The following is a 15,615-nucleotide window of genomic DNA, read 5'->3' as shown; positions in this document are numbered from 1 at the left end:
TTATGGTATAATTCAGAGTTCCATCAATGATGACAACCTGTCCTGGTCCAGATACAGCAAAACAGGCCCAAACCACGATACTACCACCACCATTTCACAGATGGGAGGAGGTTCTTGTGGTGGAATGCAGTGTTTCCCTATCTCCAAACATAAGGTATCGTTTTAGGTGATATTTATGCAGAAATATAGAAAATTCTGAAGGGTTCCCAAACTTTTAAGCTTTAAATTTTGATTAGTGTATCAGATTAAAAGATAAATATGTCTATCGGATCTGCAACATCTTCCTAAAAAGGGAACATTTTTCTTTTCTTTTATTTACTCCCTGCAGCGGTATTTTTTTTTTCTTCATCTATCTTGTTTGATGTATTTACTGGTAGATGATGATCTCCTACATGCAAATAGCACATGGTCACATATAATACTTGACTTTGTACATTGACAAGGATCCTCTAAACCAACTGTTACAATTAAAGGCCACAGCAGTTGTGTGTTCTTTGATCAATATTAAGCTGCATATCTTGCATGCATTCAGAAAAGCCTTTTAAATGAAACTTAAATAAATATTTGGTCCTGAAATATGGACTTTGAACGATGGCATACAGCAAATTAGTCCCTACCACGACTTCCTGACCTCAGACAAGAAGCAAAAAGTGTCATAAATCTTGTGTTTATACCTCAAACAATTGCATCAACCTTGCTCTGAAAACTATACTTAATCTCCCTTCAGTATACATCACCAGTAAAAACTGCCATAGTACATTTCTGTTAAATGCTGCCTGAGTCATAGCAGCCCTTCCCCCCCTCAGATCCCCTGCAAAGAAGCAGCAGTGGGTCAGCAGAAGTAATAGCAGACCCAAGGGCGAACATCATTATAACACAGCTGTGGTAATTAGAAGGACCACTCAACCATTGGTTAAAGTGAAGTAATGTGCTTTATCTGCTCTAAAAGGAAACAAGGTTCACTTTGGCTTCCCCTCAGCTTTTTTCAAAACATCCAACTTGTCATGAAGGTGTAGCTGGTTAAAACTAATAATGGTGGCTCTTCAGATGAGTTGCAGCAGAAAATATTTACACTTCTTCTGGATTCATTCAGGATTCGTAAAATCAGTTTAGTCAGCAGCAACATCAGTAGATTACGGCTGCTTTCTGGGATTGGTGAGGCAAGTTGTCTGAGCAATGATCTACATCATATTGACATATTAAGTTCATAAAATGTACGGTACAAAAGAAGCCATTTTGTCAAAGTCAAGGGAAGAATTGTACCTTAACAATGTGGCAAGTCGGAGCTTATATGAGCTCTGTCTATAGATAGACTGGTTGTGTGTGTGGCTTTAATGGGGTTTCATTACAGTCCGAGTATGCTACAGAGGGGGAATGTACAACAAACCTTTGTGAGGCAAACTGAAAGGCCTCTTTCATAAGACTTAATTAAGAAACATTTAGACTCAGTTAACTTCCCATACAAATTAATACAACCTGACGCTGCTACGTCCTGTGTCTGCCTGCAGTCAATCACACAACAACACAAATTAAACTCTATAGGCTAGACTCAATAACAGACTTGTATAGTGTGACAGCAGAGTGTGGCCAACCAAAAACATCTCCCTTACTTAAAAAGACAGGCATGCAAACAGTAAACGTTACGTAAGAAGTCTACCCTGAGAGAAGTCTGATGTAATTTAAACTAGAGGGCAGAGTTTTGAAAAAGACTCCATTCTTCAAAAACAAGCAGATCTCTGGTGTCTTTCTTACCAAGAAGGGCTTGGAACAGGTGGCTGCCCAAGATGGTAGACACTTTGCCCACGCTGGTCTTCAAGGGCTGCTCCTCCGGACTGGTCAGGTTGGCCTGGTATCGTCTGAGCAGCCCCACTGCCCGCTCCGTGTCTGCATCACAAAAAAAAACACATCTCAGAACAACAACAGCAGGGAATCCATACGTCTAGGCAGATTTTAATTGGGGTTAAAGTGTATATATCATGTCTGCATTGCTGCCATAGCCCACCTAATCAGGGAGCAGAAAATATGCAAAGAGGGCAGAAACTAACAATTATTTTCATTATTGAATAATGTGGTGATTATTTTCTTAATTTGATTATGTGTGTGGTCTGTAAGAGGTTGTAAAATGGTGAAAATTTGTCTATGTGTTTACCAAAGCCCAATGTGCAGCCTCTAATGTTTTGGTTTGTCCCTACCGACATAACCAAAAGATTTTCAGTTTATTATCATGGAGAACTAAATTAACCACAAAATATTTATATTGATATTGGAATCAGAGAGTTTCAGCATTTTCTCCTTTAAATATAAAATGACTGAAACAATGAATCGACGAATCTTTGCAGCTCTCTATGAAAAAAAAATACATCTGCTTAGGCTGCATCTAGAAATTATTTTATTATCAATTTATATTTGTGGCTAATAATCTCATGTCATCTTTAAATGTTTTGTTTTGTCCACTCAACATTTTAAAACCCAACGGTAAGATACAAAGAAATCACATTTAAGGAGCTGGAACACAATGTTGCTTAAAAAGCAGAGAAATGATCAATTCACACAATGTTGCAGATTTTTAGCCAGTCCATTAAAAGCTATAGAAAAAAAAAACTAAATACAAGCAACCATTTAATGCAGCATTTATGAAAATAAGGCGTATGGAGCAGGTAGGACACTGCAACATCAATTTTGTATCATGGACACACTGTTAAGAACAAAATAAGGGATTTTTATAAAACATGTCAGAGAATAATGAAGATTTATGTTTGTCTTTTAACCAAATGCAGCACTGCTGCCTGTTATATTCTGCTGCAGAGCACATTAAAAGGTATTTTTTTCTCTTCCAACAGGACTGTACAGCTGGTTGTTGTTGAACCCTGTGGGTGGTGAGGAACACAGCACATGATGATGCACTACATCACCAAGGTAAACCTACTACTTCTTCACTGTTTCCTACCTGATGCTGAACATTTTGATGGAGAAAATCTCAAAAACAATCTACATGTCATTTCCAGTTACCGTCTTTTAACTTTTTTTCATTCCCTAAGAACTAAAACAAATCGGGTGGGTGAGTGAAAGGCCGTGCAATGACTTTGATAGAGTAGTGAGCTGGCATTAACCTAAAAACTTTGAACGAAATTTAGCTCAAAACTTTGGATATAGGAGTGAGATGAAGACATTACGTTAGGTTAACGGTACTTACCATATTTATGAACCATGGTGTGGCCCTCTCGAAAAGTCATCAAAATTACAATTTAGGGCAAGTTTTAGAAGAAAATAAAAACTGATTTAATTATACAACCAGAACTGTCGCTCCTTCTTCACAACTTGAGTTTTAAATCCACTCGCTGGCCACTCCTAGTTTGAAGTGTTGCTGCAGCGGTCAGCGGTGGGATCCACACCCACACACCGAGTTTAAAGTGTGACAAGAAGACATTGTTTACTTCACGTCAACTTTCCAGAAGTTTTTTTGGGGGGCAAAACGGATCCAGAGCGTGACATGTTTCTCCTCCCCTCACACACATGCCTCGCCTCCGTGGAAAGGGCCCAGTGGCCCAGCCTTATCGGGCAACTCAGCAGTTTTGACGCATTTAAACAATGCCACCTGCTGATAACTCAGAGTAGCCTTTCTACTGCGTGACATTATCAGTGGTGATCTATGTTAGTGAAGCTCTGTGTTGTTCAGGGTTATATTTTCGTCTGATCGGCACTGAGGTTTGAATTTTCCATTTCTATGTATTGTGCGCCATCTTGTGGTGTGTTCAGGTAGTGCTAGGAAAACAGTTTAAAGGGCAACGCCACCAATGTTACAAAACAACTGGTTTGCTTTTGGGATAAAAAAAAATAAAATAATAATAATTTTAAAAAAAGTTTACCGATAACTGACTTAATTGAGACTACCACAATTATGGGCTTAAGACTACAATTTTAAAATAATGATAAAAAAAAAAAAGTGTGCCGGTGTTTGAAATAAGTTATGCTGGGTTACCAGCATAACCCAGCTATCGGCGCTTTAGTTGCGTTGTGAGTCATATGAGCGCCAAATTTTAACATGAAAGACCACAAATATGGAATAAAAACTTCGATATCTGGTTTTGAGGCATGAATTTTGATCGCCTTTAAAACTACCCATAGTGACTTCAATATGATGTTTTAGCAGTACCTGACGCCCAGATGGTTTGTTGATCTGGTAATCTCGCGTGATTTTAGGAATGTAGCTGCCTTGCAATGTAACTAATCAGTGAAAATAGGCTTTTAACACTTAACCAGCAACTGAATATGGCTGGCCTAAGGCAACCATTGACTGTATATAAAAGAAATGACGTGCAAAAAAAAAAAATATATATATATACAACATAATGAAGTGAATAAAAACCAAGAGTGCTCTGAAACTTTGAGTCTAACATTTGTCAATCTGCTGTCTATTTATACTTAACAATCGAGTTTGGGTCTGAAAATGAAGAAAATGAAGCACCCGAGCAGAGTAGTGTGCAGTAGAGGGTTAAATATACGGACACAAGATAGTGTAAAAAATAGTTTTAGTGATTCTGGCTCAGGTTACAGACATGTTTTTCCTGCAGTAACAATACAATATCATCATTATTATTATCTTTTAAGGTAAATAAAAAAATTAAAAAAATAAAGTGCCAAAAGGAGAGCAATGCAGATCTACAGAGCACATTATACAATCAAAGTATCAAAAGCAATGTATTTTCAGTAGCAACAGAAGAATAATCAAACATAAACCAAGTTAACCAGCTAGACTTAAAAATATAGAAACTGCCATCCAGTGGCATCATACTGATATTTGTTTCACGTTTTATCACCTCTGGAAAAAAACGACTATTTGTATTTTCATGGCTTCATAATATAGTGTATGGCAGTTCACATTAACTTGCTTTCTTCCTTATTCAGATCCAAACCACTCCGTCAGTGCAGAAAAGGAAGAATGTCGGTTTCAGGGCTGAAACATCTGCTGTCGAACTACCCCGTGGCTAAGAAGGGAGCCAGTTCTTTCTCATTCCAGGCAGAAGTATTTTCTCCTTGTACATCTGTCACAAGTTAAGAAAAGGCATTAATAATGATGCATTTAATTTACCTTACAATTTTTAACATCATGTCAAACCCAAATGTCAAAAACCGTTAATCATGCTAGCTGGTTTTTTTTTTTGTATCATCATGTCAATATGTTAACTCGAGATGATACAACTGGTTAATAGGTTAGTCAATAAATGTGCAGTTAATCTGCAAAGGTTATATTGACCAGTTAATCGCTTAAGTCATTTCTGGGGTGAGAAGGCCCATATGATTGTTTCAGATTTGCAGCTTAATATTTTATTTTATATGGTAGTGAACTGAAAATATTTAGCTCTCAAACTGTAAATTTAAAGATGTCTTTTGGGCCTTAAGGTATAATAATATTGATAAGTATTCTATAGACTTAACCAATCAATCGATTAGTTGTGAAAATAGCTTGCAAATACTCAATAACTAAAACATTTGTCAGTTGCAGGTTGGTTGTCAACATATTAAAATGAAAGCTTACCGTACCTTTTCTGTGACAGAAACAGTGAGTTTTACTGGAAGAAACAGAGAAGTGAATAAGTCAGTCTGATGACTTTCATCCACATTTTCATACAACAGACACATATTTGTACAGCAAACTTCTGCTCAACTTACCACTGAAAGATGTAGAGTCCAATCATGATCACAACAGATGCAATATCCACTAAAATCCATGTTATTTTGTATTTACAATGTGTCTGAAACACACAAACATGTCCACTGGGTCAGAGCGAGTAACACATTTTGGAAAACACTGGTACAAATTTGACAGCTCCAAAACAAAATTTAGAAATGATGGAATTGAATTATGGCTTAATGAAATGAACAGACAGGAAAGTAAAGGGCCAGCTACCGTACGTGCAGCTGTGGATATTGCTCACCATGACCCAGTCAGGCTGATCCACGTCTCTTAGGAGGTGGCAGGAGTTGGTAGTAACAGAGCTGGCCCCTGCACACCACAGCAGAGAGAACAGCCAGCGCTCATTGACCACCCATAGGTTCACTGTGACATTGTCCCTTCGCAGTTCCCTGTCAAATACAAGAACATTGTTTGAAATGGAACATAGCTCAAGTAAGACTTTACTTGGTATTAGAACAAAGATGTAAAACGAGAATTTATGGAAAGCAGGGCTAAAAATATTTGTGAGAATGTGTATGTACATGTGAATGTTCGCAGCCATGTGTAAATATACAGTATGTAAGTGGCTCTATGTATATGTGCATATTCCTCTCCTGTGGGTCTTTTTGTCCTTTTTTTGTTTGTATATTGATTTTTATGATGTTCTTGTCAGATCCTTTTTGCATTTGTTTAACCAAAATCAATCAAATATAAACCATACTGAAAATAAAGGTTTGTGTGCATGCACACATGGTTAGACAGGGATACAAGGATACAAACATACATGTATAGTGTACAATTACCCTCCACATTACAAGCTTCATAACTCCTTACTAGTTACACATACACATGTAAAAAAATGTTAATGTGCTAATTTGAGACATGTAGACAATCTGTGGAATAGAACAAAACAGAACCAACAGTCCATATACAGTGTGTTTATTTACAGTCAATGCAGCACTTCAGAGACTTCTCAGAACAAGTTGCTACATCACATTTCATTCTTTAAATATTTTAATGGTTGCTTTTGTTAACAACACTGCAGGGTTGGGACATTATTTGAATCTCGTTCCCTAAAGGCTGATCCTTCGCCTCTATATTAGGCGCCAACTCTGTGTCTCAGCATGCAGCACTTTTAATTGACACGCTACTGTGCATGCCCCCTGGCACAACCAACACATGGATAATATTGGGTGTACTGTGTTACCTGATTTCATCCAGACTCAACGTGTTGTATTTCACATTCAGGTGGCTTCCCCCTTTATCAAGCATATCACTTTTGCTGCTATAGATCTGGATGAAGTCTGGAGCAGTCATGTTTACATATTCTCTTTCTGCTGGAGGAAGCCAGAGAACCTATGACGGGAGAAAGTGTTTTAAAAAAATAATCGGCCACATCGTGAAAGATCAAAATCAAAATCATCAAGAGCAATTCGATTTACCAGACTTGGGTCAATGCCAGACTTTAAGATGGTGTCCACTGTGTCCACTGTGTCATTTTCCTGGTTGGGACTATATAGGTCAAAAAGAACTGAGATGTTGTGCTGTTTGGCGAGATTCAGGAGCTGAATTAAAGAGGGTATCGTCTGATTCTTGGCTGTTTCCTTCTCCTCTTCTGAGAGCAGGGACACTGAGCGGAAAGGATCTGTCTGGAAAGTCAGAAAGTATTTTATCTATCTGTAGCACGCTGCATGATGACACAAACTTCTACAAGTGTGAGGACAAGCATGTGTCGAGCCCTCACCTTCAGGAACCATTGTCCTGCATTCAGACTCTGTAACTCCTCCAAGGTCAGATCAGTGCTGTGACTGAAGTTTTTGTGGGGGAACTTCTCTTTAACATTTGTCGTTCTCAGCAAGAACTCTGACTCATTGTCATGCATCAAGAAGGGAATTCTGTCTTTACTAAATACAAACAACAGTGAAAATTATTAGCATCTGTGTAGACAAAATAATCCCTACCTAGTTTATCTTATTTATGTTTACATTTCTTCACAAAAACTCAACAAATGTATCCTCGAGGCCTAAAACAACATGCTGAGATTATTTCTTTTCTCATACAACATTTGAATTTAGGAAGTATAGGCTATCAAGGTTTTGATTGTTTCGATCTCTGTGTTTGCTCAGTTTTCTTCCTCACTACCTAAATTGGATCTTTGCAGCATTTCTTGGCATGTTACTGCCACCAAGTGTTGATTGGTGAAATAGCAAGAAACCACTGTAAATCACATTACCAAAAGTAAGGTATTTGTGCCATTATTTACATGCACTAAATAGTCACAAAACTGGGAACCAGTTTTAAAAACAGTGCTGCTAAATTTAATTCAAATGCTGTCCTCCTTCAACCATGAAGCAGTATTCGAGTGCTTCACCGTACCTGAGCTGCACGTCTGTCTCGAAGGCTGTCACGCCGCACGTGATGCTCCTGTTGAACGACATCATGGTGTTCTCTGGGGCCAGCTGTGAGGACATATGGGTGAGACACACACATGTGCTTAAGTGCCCCAGCTACCCTAAAGCTGTGTGAACACACACATCCCCGTACACGGTGTTAAATGGAGCTTATTGTTGACCCAGGAGCAAAACAAAATAACAAGAGCAGCACGGCATATGGGGCTCTCACATGAATGGATATTTGCTCACACCTGAGCCAAGGGTAGAGAATATGCAAAAATGTGAATATATTTAAATGCAAAGTGATTTTATATTTTACATTAGTAAACAGAATTTTCTTGTAAGCAAAAGATAGTATATTGTATACATTGGTTTTTTTTTGAGAGGCTGGATGGTAAACATATTTGCAAGCATTTGAACAGGAGACACTTGTGTAGCCTTAATGCGACTTTATTTTGCTTTCTATTGTTTTTCCTCTCCCTATATCTTCTCCACATCCATCCATCTATCCATTCCTACATATATAATACCACCACAGTGTTAGTCTTCTTATCTAACTCTGAGCAAGAAAACAAATAGTTCTCAAATGTTGAACTATCCCTTTAAATGAGCATGAAACTACCCTTTGTTAAATAAAGGATCTACAAACATTAATTATAGCTGCTGTCTCAGCCCTGGAAGCTCTTTTTCAAAGGTGTACTATTGACAACACTGTGAGATGCATCCTTTTTATCTTTAGGGCGTTGACAAGTAAAACAGAATGCTCACCATCGGTGCGCCTCTGTGGCCAATGAGTTTTGGTTTTTGAGGTAATTCCCCCGGGTGTATCAGACAAGGAGAGTAGATGATCAGGGGACACAGGAAGATGCCTGCTGACACCGTCAGAAATACAACTGCAATCAGGAACCTAGAACCTGGAGAAAACAAAAGTCAAACAATAATCTTTATCTAGTTTCACCATTTTGAGTCTGAAAAAAGGACATGTATAGAAGTCCCTTTAAAAGAAAATTAAAGAGTATTATTTTATTCACAGTATTCTACTGTGGGGAGTCATACAATCATTAGTACTTTTTTAAATCTTGTGCCTGACTCCTTACTTGTATCCATCCTTTAATCTCTTTTTTCCATTGCAGCTATTGACATGAATATTTCTGTACAGTTTTGTGCAACACACAACTTAGTCAAGTAATTCTTAAAATATACAGTATACTATGCATGTGTTTTACATGCTGAGTTTTGTAAAAGATACAATTTAACCTTGAGCAAAACATCATTAACAAATGTAGTAGAAACGGTTTCCTGGTCAAAGCCAGGAGTATCTTAAATTTTAAAATTGACGAGTGCGATGTTTTTGCAAAGCAGTGATTATGTTTATGTCTGGTAAAATGCTGTATCTGTACACAGTGCAGTAATTGCCTTTGAGTCATGGTGAATCATCCTTAATGATGTCTGACACATACCTTTTTTGGCCATGTGAAAGCCCTGAAAGACAAACGAGCTCAGCAGGGTCAAAGCTCCGACTGCACCAAACTGTAAGAAAGGAGCCATGGCCTGCCAAAAGGTCAACATAGACACATATAAAAAACTGTTATTCTCATACACCCTAGAGCCATGTAAGAAAATCCAAACATTTACACTTCATTATCTGTACTGGTACTCTCACTGTACCTGGAGTGAAAGAAGAACCGTTGGCCATTCTTGTTTCCACTTGAGGCTAATTCCCGTGACCCCGAAGGCGAGGAATATCACACCAAAAAATAAAAAGATCTGTGCAGAGGAAAAGCAAATATGACATTCCAGAAATTTAACAAACTCAGTAAATTATGTATATTTAGAAAACAGTCGCACAGCTAAAAGTTCTCAATACCTTGTGCAGCCAATGTAAGTCGAGGTGTTCTCCTAAGGCCACTTGGAACAGTGCAAAGAGCTGTAAGTGAAAATTATATATAAAAGAAAAAAAAAAAGGAAATAACAACTGGTTGATTTAATTAGTCATAATATTTGGTTCCATTGAATTTGATTAAACTAAACAATGACTTTTTGAAAAAAAAATTGCAATTACTCTATACATTCAGTCTTAATTAATAATTACTGTGGCAATATAGGCAGGTTATGATATCCTTCAGTCATTCTACCATCACTGCTCTATTTCAACACAATATTCTCACCAGCAGTAGAACGCAGTAGCTGGTTAACACTGCAGAAATGATGATCAGCACCATGAACCAGTTCACCCATCGCTTCAGCTGTGTGAACCCCTGCCTGATAATGGAACAATAGGGGGTCGCACAGGGTTAGCAAAATAAAGGTCACCAATAAAGACAGACAGGAAAAGAAAAGAAAACAAAAGAAAAGAGAGGATTCTGGGCTTTTGTGCGACATTCAGTCATGTGTGTGTGATCACTCACCAGTTAACATCCTCTCGGTCATTAAAAGTAACAAGACAAATGTACATCCAGCACAGGGAGAGCAGAGACACCAAAGTGACAACTGAGAACCACCAGCATGCACACTAAAACACAAAGAATGATTGCATTATTATTGATCTGGAAGTTTTCCAAGCTTTTTAAAATTTTAGTTTCGGAGTACAATAATAAGAATAATTTGCGTGCGCTATGTGTGCGGGTAAGTGAAGGTATGTGTGCGTTGGTGGGTTTATAGATACCCAAGTGAATCTAAGACAGTGGAACAAATCCAACATTTCTTTATAGTTGGTTTGGCGCCCTGCATTGTGCCGTGACGACTCAACACAAACAGCCCCTTTATTCTCTTTCAAAAACACACCTTCACTTTCCACCACTCTTATTTCTGCACAAAATTATAAACCCCCATTCCCCCTCCCGCCTCTTTTATAATCCTGTTCCAGATAATTCCTGAACAGGCCTGTTAGGGCCTGAGTTTATTTGGTTTTATTGGCACACAAATTATTTTTCAGCATTTTTTATCATCACTTCATTTACTGTGTTTTTATTTGCTGACAATATGTAGCCTGTAGCTTAACAAAAGCATCCATATTCATTTTTAAAGCACACAATCCACAGCAAAATAGTTCACGATATATGTTTTATAGTTCTTAATTCAATCTGATGGAATGTTAATCCCTGATTACAGGGATTTGTAAAGGTCAAATTCAGTGGAAGTACAAAGCACCTGATAACAAAAAATATTTGAGACTATTTATGCAAGAATACACATTTCTGCACAGAGCTGAAAAAAAATCGGAACATCTGGCACTTATCTTAACCCCTTAACGATCAGATAAAGATATATCTCTATTACATATACACACAACTGTGGCTAAAAATACTCACTTTTCTCTTACTTTTACTTGAGTCCTTCCAGTGGCAGCTGTACAAGCCCCTACTGCAAACTCTGCAGCAGCTGTTGCCTCCAGACATTGCTTCTCCTCCTCATTCACAGCGTAGGAAAGGACGATTCTGCTCTGTGCTGTGCGGACACCTGATACATGCAGCCTGAAGAAGGACCAAAGGAGCCCAGATAATGCTGTCTCTGGATACTGAGGAGAGGCCTGATCTCATTCACCTCCCTAAACCCTAAGAGGAAAAAAAAAAAAGATGACTGTGACAGAAAGCAAATGAGGGGAGGAGAGTTTCTTTGGATTTTAAGGCAATCCCTGCTCAATAGCCCCCTCAATAGAGCCTGTGTGCAAAGGGGCTGCTGGCAGCATTGACAATGGCCACCACCATGGGGTATTGAGAGTGGTGCACAGACCGGCCTGAGAGTGAAGTCACACTATTCAAGCCTTTGCAGCACAAACAGTGACAGGCACGGCCATGCACACAGAGGAGGTGCAGCAAATAAACTGAGAATAAGAGCAAACAGTTTACATACTAAACAGTGACAGGAAAACTCCAGGCATTAAACAAGAGAGAACTTTGAAGGGGGTTAGACCGCAAGACATGTCAACGTCGTCCGAGAACGGTTCACAGCAAGATTTAGTCAACATGTCAGTGCACATCATTCGTTAGATGTGCCAGGTTTCGCTCCCCCGTACTAGAATAAACATGGGAAATTACACCGATTATTTGTCACCCACAGAGACACGTTGGGTAATACAGATTTCCGTTGTGAAGCGGTATCTTTACGATCAGCTGTTTCTCGTTAGACTTGATCTGACCTGGCACATGACAGTGCCTGGATTGTTCATTTTATTTCCTTAATCACAGCCCGTAGAACTCCAAAGCAAGTTTCAGGTGAGGGCATAAATTGTGAGTAGATCAAACAAGTTAAGAGGAAACTTAACTTAACTTATCATTCAAAATGATTCTGTCAAAGAAAATGATATCTTATCATCAAGTAACATATTTCCAAAAGGAGTCAGGAGATGATGGCTTATCGCAGCATGTGAGGACAGGTCGACTTATGTTTAGATGTGAAACTAAACATTTACTGGGAAGTTCTAATCATGAGCTGAATGTTGCGTAATCTCGGTAATAACCGCATAATCAACTGGTGACAAAAACACAAAAGATGTCTTTGTTACAATCAAATAACAACTGCATACTTCTTCATGGTTGAGTGCCTGACAACAGTGACATTTTTATGTCAACAGAGTAGCAGGAAAACATCACTGCTGACATTAATGATATTCTGATCACTGCTCTCCACTTCATACAAACCACCACCATAAACAGCAGAAGCATATCATTTCATGCCGTGTATAAGCCCTCATAAAATAAATGCATTGTGCACAATGGTATCTGTATTCTTCAGCAGATTAAATGACACACCTTTCCAATTTGTTTTACGCACATGGCCTTTATCACGTGATGCTAGTTGGCAATGTAAACTCTAATTAGGCACAAAAAGGAAGTGGGTGTACTCATCTAATAGAAACTGATGAAGGATAAAATATCCAATCAAATCTTAAGTAGTTGATGTTCATGCTGTGATATTTGAATGGAGGAAAGTGCAAAAACAAACCACACTCTCACACATGCTGTTTCTGATGCGTACCATCATGCAGCCAAAGAAGTTCAGTGTCCTTTTAGACACAGAAATGCGCTGATCTGTTGCGACTTTCTGTCCGACCTGTTGTCCCGTCAAGCTTTCTCCATCCAACAACTCCTTCCTTCTATTTTTTTAATCTACAAATGAGAGAAAAACTTCACCACAACAACAAAATAAATACATTAAGCTTTTCAAGGTCAGTTTCACAAGCTCACCATGCAATCATAATATCCTTTTATCCATGCTTTAGCAGAAATTTGAAATTTAGGACCCCTAAATTTAGTACCTAAAACAAAATGTTAGCCAGTGTTGTGCATTCTGTGCGTTGTGTCTGTGTTGCCAATTCCTGATTTATTAATTTGTTTCTAAATATTTTCCTGAGATTTATCTTTATTTCCGAAACAACAGGAGTAGTGGTGTAAAAGGCTTCTTTTTTTCTTTTCTTTTTTTACAGATAAATGTGTTTTGATGTGTCCCTGATTTCCCCCAGTTTTTTTCCTTTTTCCTGCATATATCCTTTACAGATTTGGGAATGGAATTAGACAGATGCTCATTTTTTCTCTCCCTCTTTGTCAGAGTCATAATCTTTAATGCTTGAATCAAAAAGCCTTACTGTTTTGGCATAATAATGTATATCAAGAGTTACATTAGAAACAACAACAGGTTGCAGAGATGTTGAATTGACTGCTGTAGTGAGATTGTCATGTGAATAGACTGAAACAAAACCATTTAACCACAGCCTGACAGCTTTAACCCAAATGTCCAAGCATAAGATGTAATGTCCACCTCAACAGGGATTTCTTCATTAATCCTTTAATTCCTTGCATCAAGGGAACAAAAACAATTAATTACTTACCAGCGTTTCCTGGAGTATGAGGTCCATGTTGTTAAAACATCTATCTATCCATCTATCCATCTATCCATCTATCTATCCATCTATCTATCTATCTATCTATCTATCTATCTATCTATCTATCTATCTATCTATCTATCTATCTGTCTGTCTGTCTGTCTGTCGGTCGGTCCGTCCGTCCGTCCGTCTGTCTGTCTGTCTGTCTGTCTATCAAGCCAAAACTCACCAAATAAAACTGGATCATTAAATGTTCCACTGGCTGGGAAAGTACACTGACGCACTCTTCTTGGGGAAAAGCACCGTTTGCTTTAACTCCTTTTCTCGCATCCCTTTCACTTGCTGCGAGTACGTGGACCGAATGGAAATATCTCCATGTGAATGCAGGCGAACTGATGGGGGTATGGGGGCGTGGCCCAAATACTGAGGGAGGAAACATTGAGTTCCGCTCAGGTAAGCGACAGAAGTGAAATTAGCCGCAAGGGTGGGTGGATAGTCTATGATAGTTTCACAGATTACCTAGTGGGAGACTGTCGTGTGAAAAGATATACAAATAATAATAATAATAATAATAATAATAATAATAATAATAATAATACACTTTATTTGTATAGCACTTTTCATACAAGAAATGCAGCTCAAAGTGCTTCACATCAAAATAATAACATAGTGTTCACATAAAAACAGATATAAAGGAACAATTCAAAATATAGAAAAGAAATTAGATAAAACAGGTAAAATGCATAAGAAACAGATAAAACGCATAAAAAGTAATACAAGTGGAAAATATAAAATTGAGCAATATGCATTTCAAGGCGCGGTAATTCAAGTGCATTGCAGGTGTAAGAGAGCTTCAAGAGTAGCTAGTTAAAAGCTGATGTAAAGAGATATATTTTGAGCTTTCTTTTGAAAGTATTAACTGAGCTAGCTTCCCTGATATCTACAGGTGGTTTGTTCCACAGCTTTGGAGCGTAGCTGACAAAAGCTGAATCCCCAATTTTCTTTCGGCTGTTGCTGGGAACCTCCAATAAACCAGCAGCAGATGATCTCAATGTTCTTGAAGGCTCATAGTTCACCAGAGAGTTAGAGATGTAACTTTTGTTTTTGGGGCCGACGAGCAGGATTTCTGTTTTATCCTCGTTTAATTTTAGGAAATTATTGCTCATCCATTTATTTATTGCTAAAAGACATTCGGTGATGGATCGCATAGCGGCATCATCGTTTGGTTCCGCGGCGATGTACAGTTATGTATCATCTGCATAACTATGAAAACAGACTTTGTGCTCTCTGATGATGTTCCCCAGTGGCAGCATGTAGAGTGGGAACAGTAAAATATAGGCTTCTCCGTCCCCAGTGTGTGAGTAAATTTAGTTAATTCAATACATGAAGTAGGCCTATATGTTCCAGTTTTTCAATACAAAAGTTGCTCTTAGTAGTATACTTCAAAGTAGGCTAAATTAAAAACAATAATAATTAAATTGTACAACAACAAAATGTGGAGAAAGAGAGAAGAAAAACTAAAACAAAAGAACGTTTGCTTCTACCAAGCAAGTGCAGTAGGCTAAATAAAAAAATATATATATATTTTTGATTTTAAGGTCAAATAAATTAGTATCTTTAACAGATTAAAAGTGTGGCTAATCATTTAAACCATATCAGTTTATTATATTTTACCAAGATATAAATCAAGTTGATTGTGTAAATTATTTCTGAGATAAATTGGGATT

General features: G+C 38.0%; 2 protein-coding genes across 5 annotated transcripts in view; both read right to left on the bottom strand.

Annotated features, from left to right (window-relative positions):
- The window catches only part of dlg3 (discs, large homolog 3 (Drosophila)), an 82,314-nt gene extending 79,090 nt beyond the window's left edge, over positions 1-3,224 (bottom strand). Inside the window, exons 1-2 of the mRNA XM_069694382.1 lie at positions 3,194-3,224; positions 1,753-1,884 (exon numbers count right to left, since the gene is read on the bottom strand). Of these exons, the coding sequence (XP_069550483.1) occupies positions 1,753-1,884; positions 3,194-3,209 (148 nt within the window). The 5' untranslated portion in view covers positions 3,210-3,224. The remainder of the gene's footprint in view (positions 1-1,752; positions 1,885-3,193) is intronic.
- Positions 3,225-4,518: 1,294 nt separating this feature from the next.
- gdpd2 (glycerophosphodiester phosphodiesterase domain containing 2) lies at positions 4,519-14,245 on the bottom strand. Of its 4 annotated transcripts, none has more exons than XM_069694377.1 (17): positions 14,118-14,245; positions 13,045-13,193; positions 11,379-11,621; positions 10,476-10,579; positions 10,236-10,329; positions 9,935-9,994; positions 9,736-9,834; positions 9,528-9,618; positions 8,836-8,981; positions 8,051-8,133; positions 7,419-7,578; positions 7,117-7,323; positions 6,882-7,030; positions 5,937-6,084; positions 5,671-5,753; positions 5,542-5,570; positions 4,519-5,042 (listed from the first exon to the last, which is right to left on the bottom strand). In XM_069694377.1, the coding sequence occupies exons 3-17, from the start codon at positions 11,463-11,465 to the stop codon at positions 4,975-4,977; spliced, it is 1,608 nt and encodes a 535-aa protein (XP_069550478.1). In that variant the 5' UTR covers positions 11,466-11,621; positions 13,045-13,193; positions 14,118-14,245; the 3' UTR covers positions 4,519-4,974. The 4 variants fall into 4 exon arrangements, with proteins under 4 accessions (XP_069550478.1, XP_069550476.1, XP_069550479.1 ...); XM_069694375.1 differs by having other exon boundaries at positions 13,045-13,175; XM_069694378.1 differs by lacking the exon at positions 14,118-14,245 and adding an exon at positions 13,895-14,094.
- Positions 14,246-15,615: the final 1,370 nt, after the last annotated feature.

The sequence above is a fragment of the Brachyistius frenatus genome, unplaced genomic scaffold (assembly GCF_029030835.1).
Source record: "Brachyistius frenatus isolate BFR_SWC_R1_liver_20210118 unplaced genomic scaffold, ASM2903083v1 Contig_17, whole genome shotgun sequence".
NCBI classification, from domain to species: Eukaryota; Metazoa; Chordata; class Actinopteri; family Embiotocidae; genus Brachyistius; species Brachyistius frenatus.
Note: the sequence above shows the minus strand (reverse complement) of the source record. Positions and strands in the feature narration are given on the sequence as shown.

What these genes read in the sequence shown, in the direction of transcription:
- gdpd2 (XM_069694377.1), bottom strand. Translation starts at nt 11,465, where the DNA reads ATGTCTGGAGGCAACAGCTGCTGCAGAGTTTGCAGTAGGGGCTTGTAC. An exon ending in CGGTTCTTCTTTCACTCCAG is followed by an intron (nt 9,619 to 9,735) that starts GTACAGTGAGAG and finishes ACCTTTTGGCAG; the next exon opens with GCCATGGCTCCTTTCTTACA. An exon ending in GGACTCTACATCTTTCAGTG is followed by an intron (nt 5,571 to 5,670) that starts GTAAGTTGAGCA and finishes TGTTTCTTCCAG; the next exon opens with TAAAACTCACTGTTTCTGTC.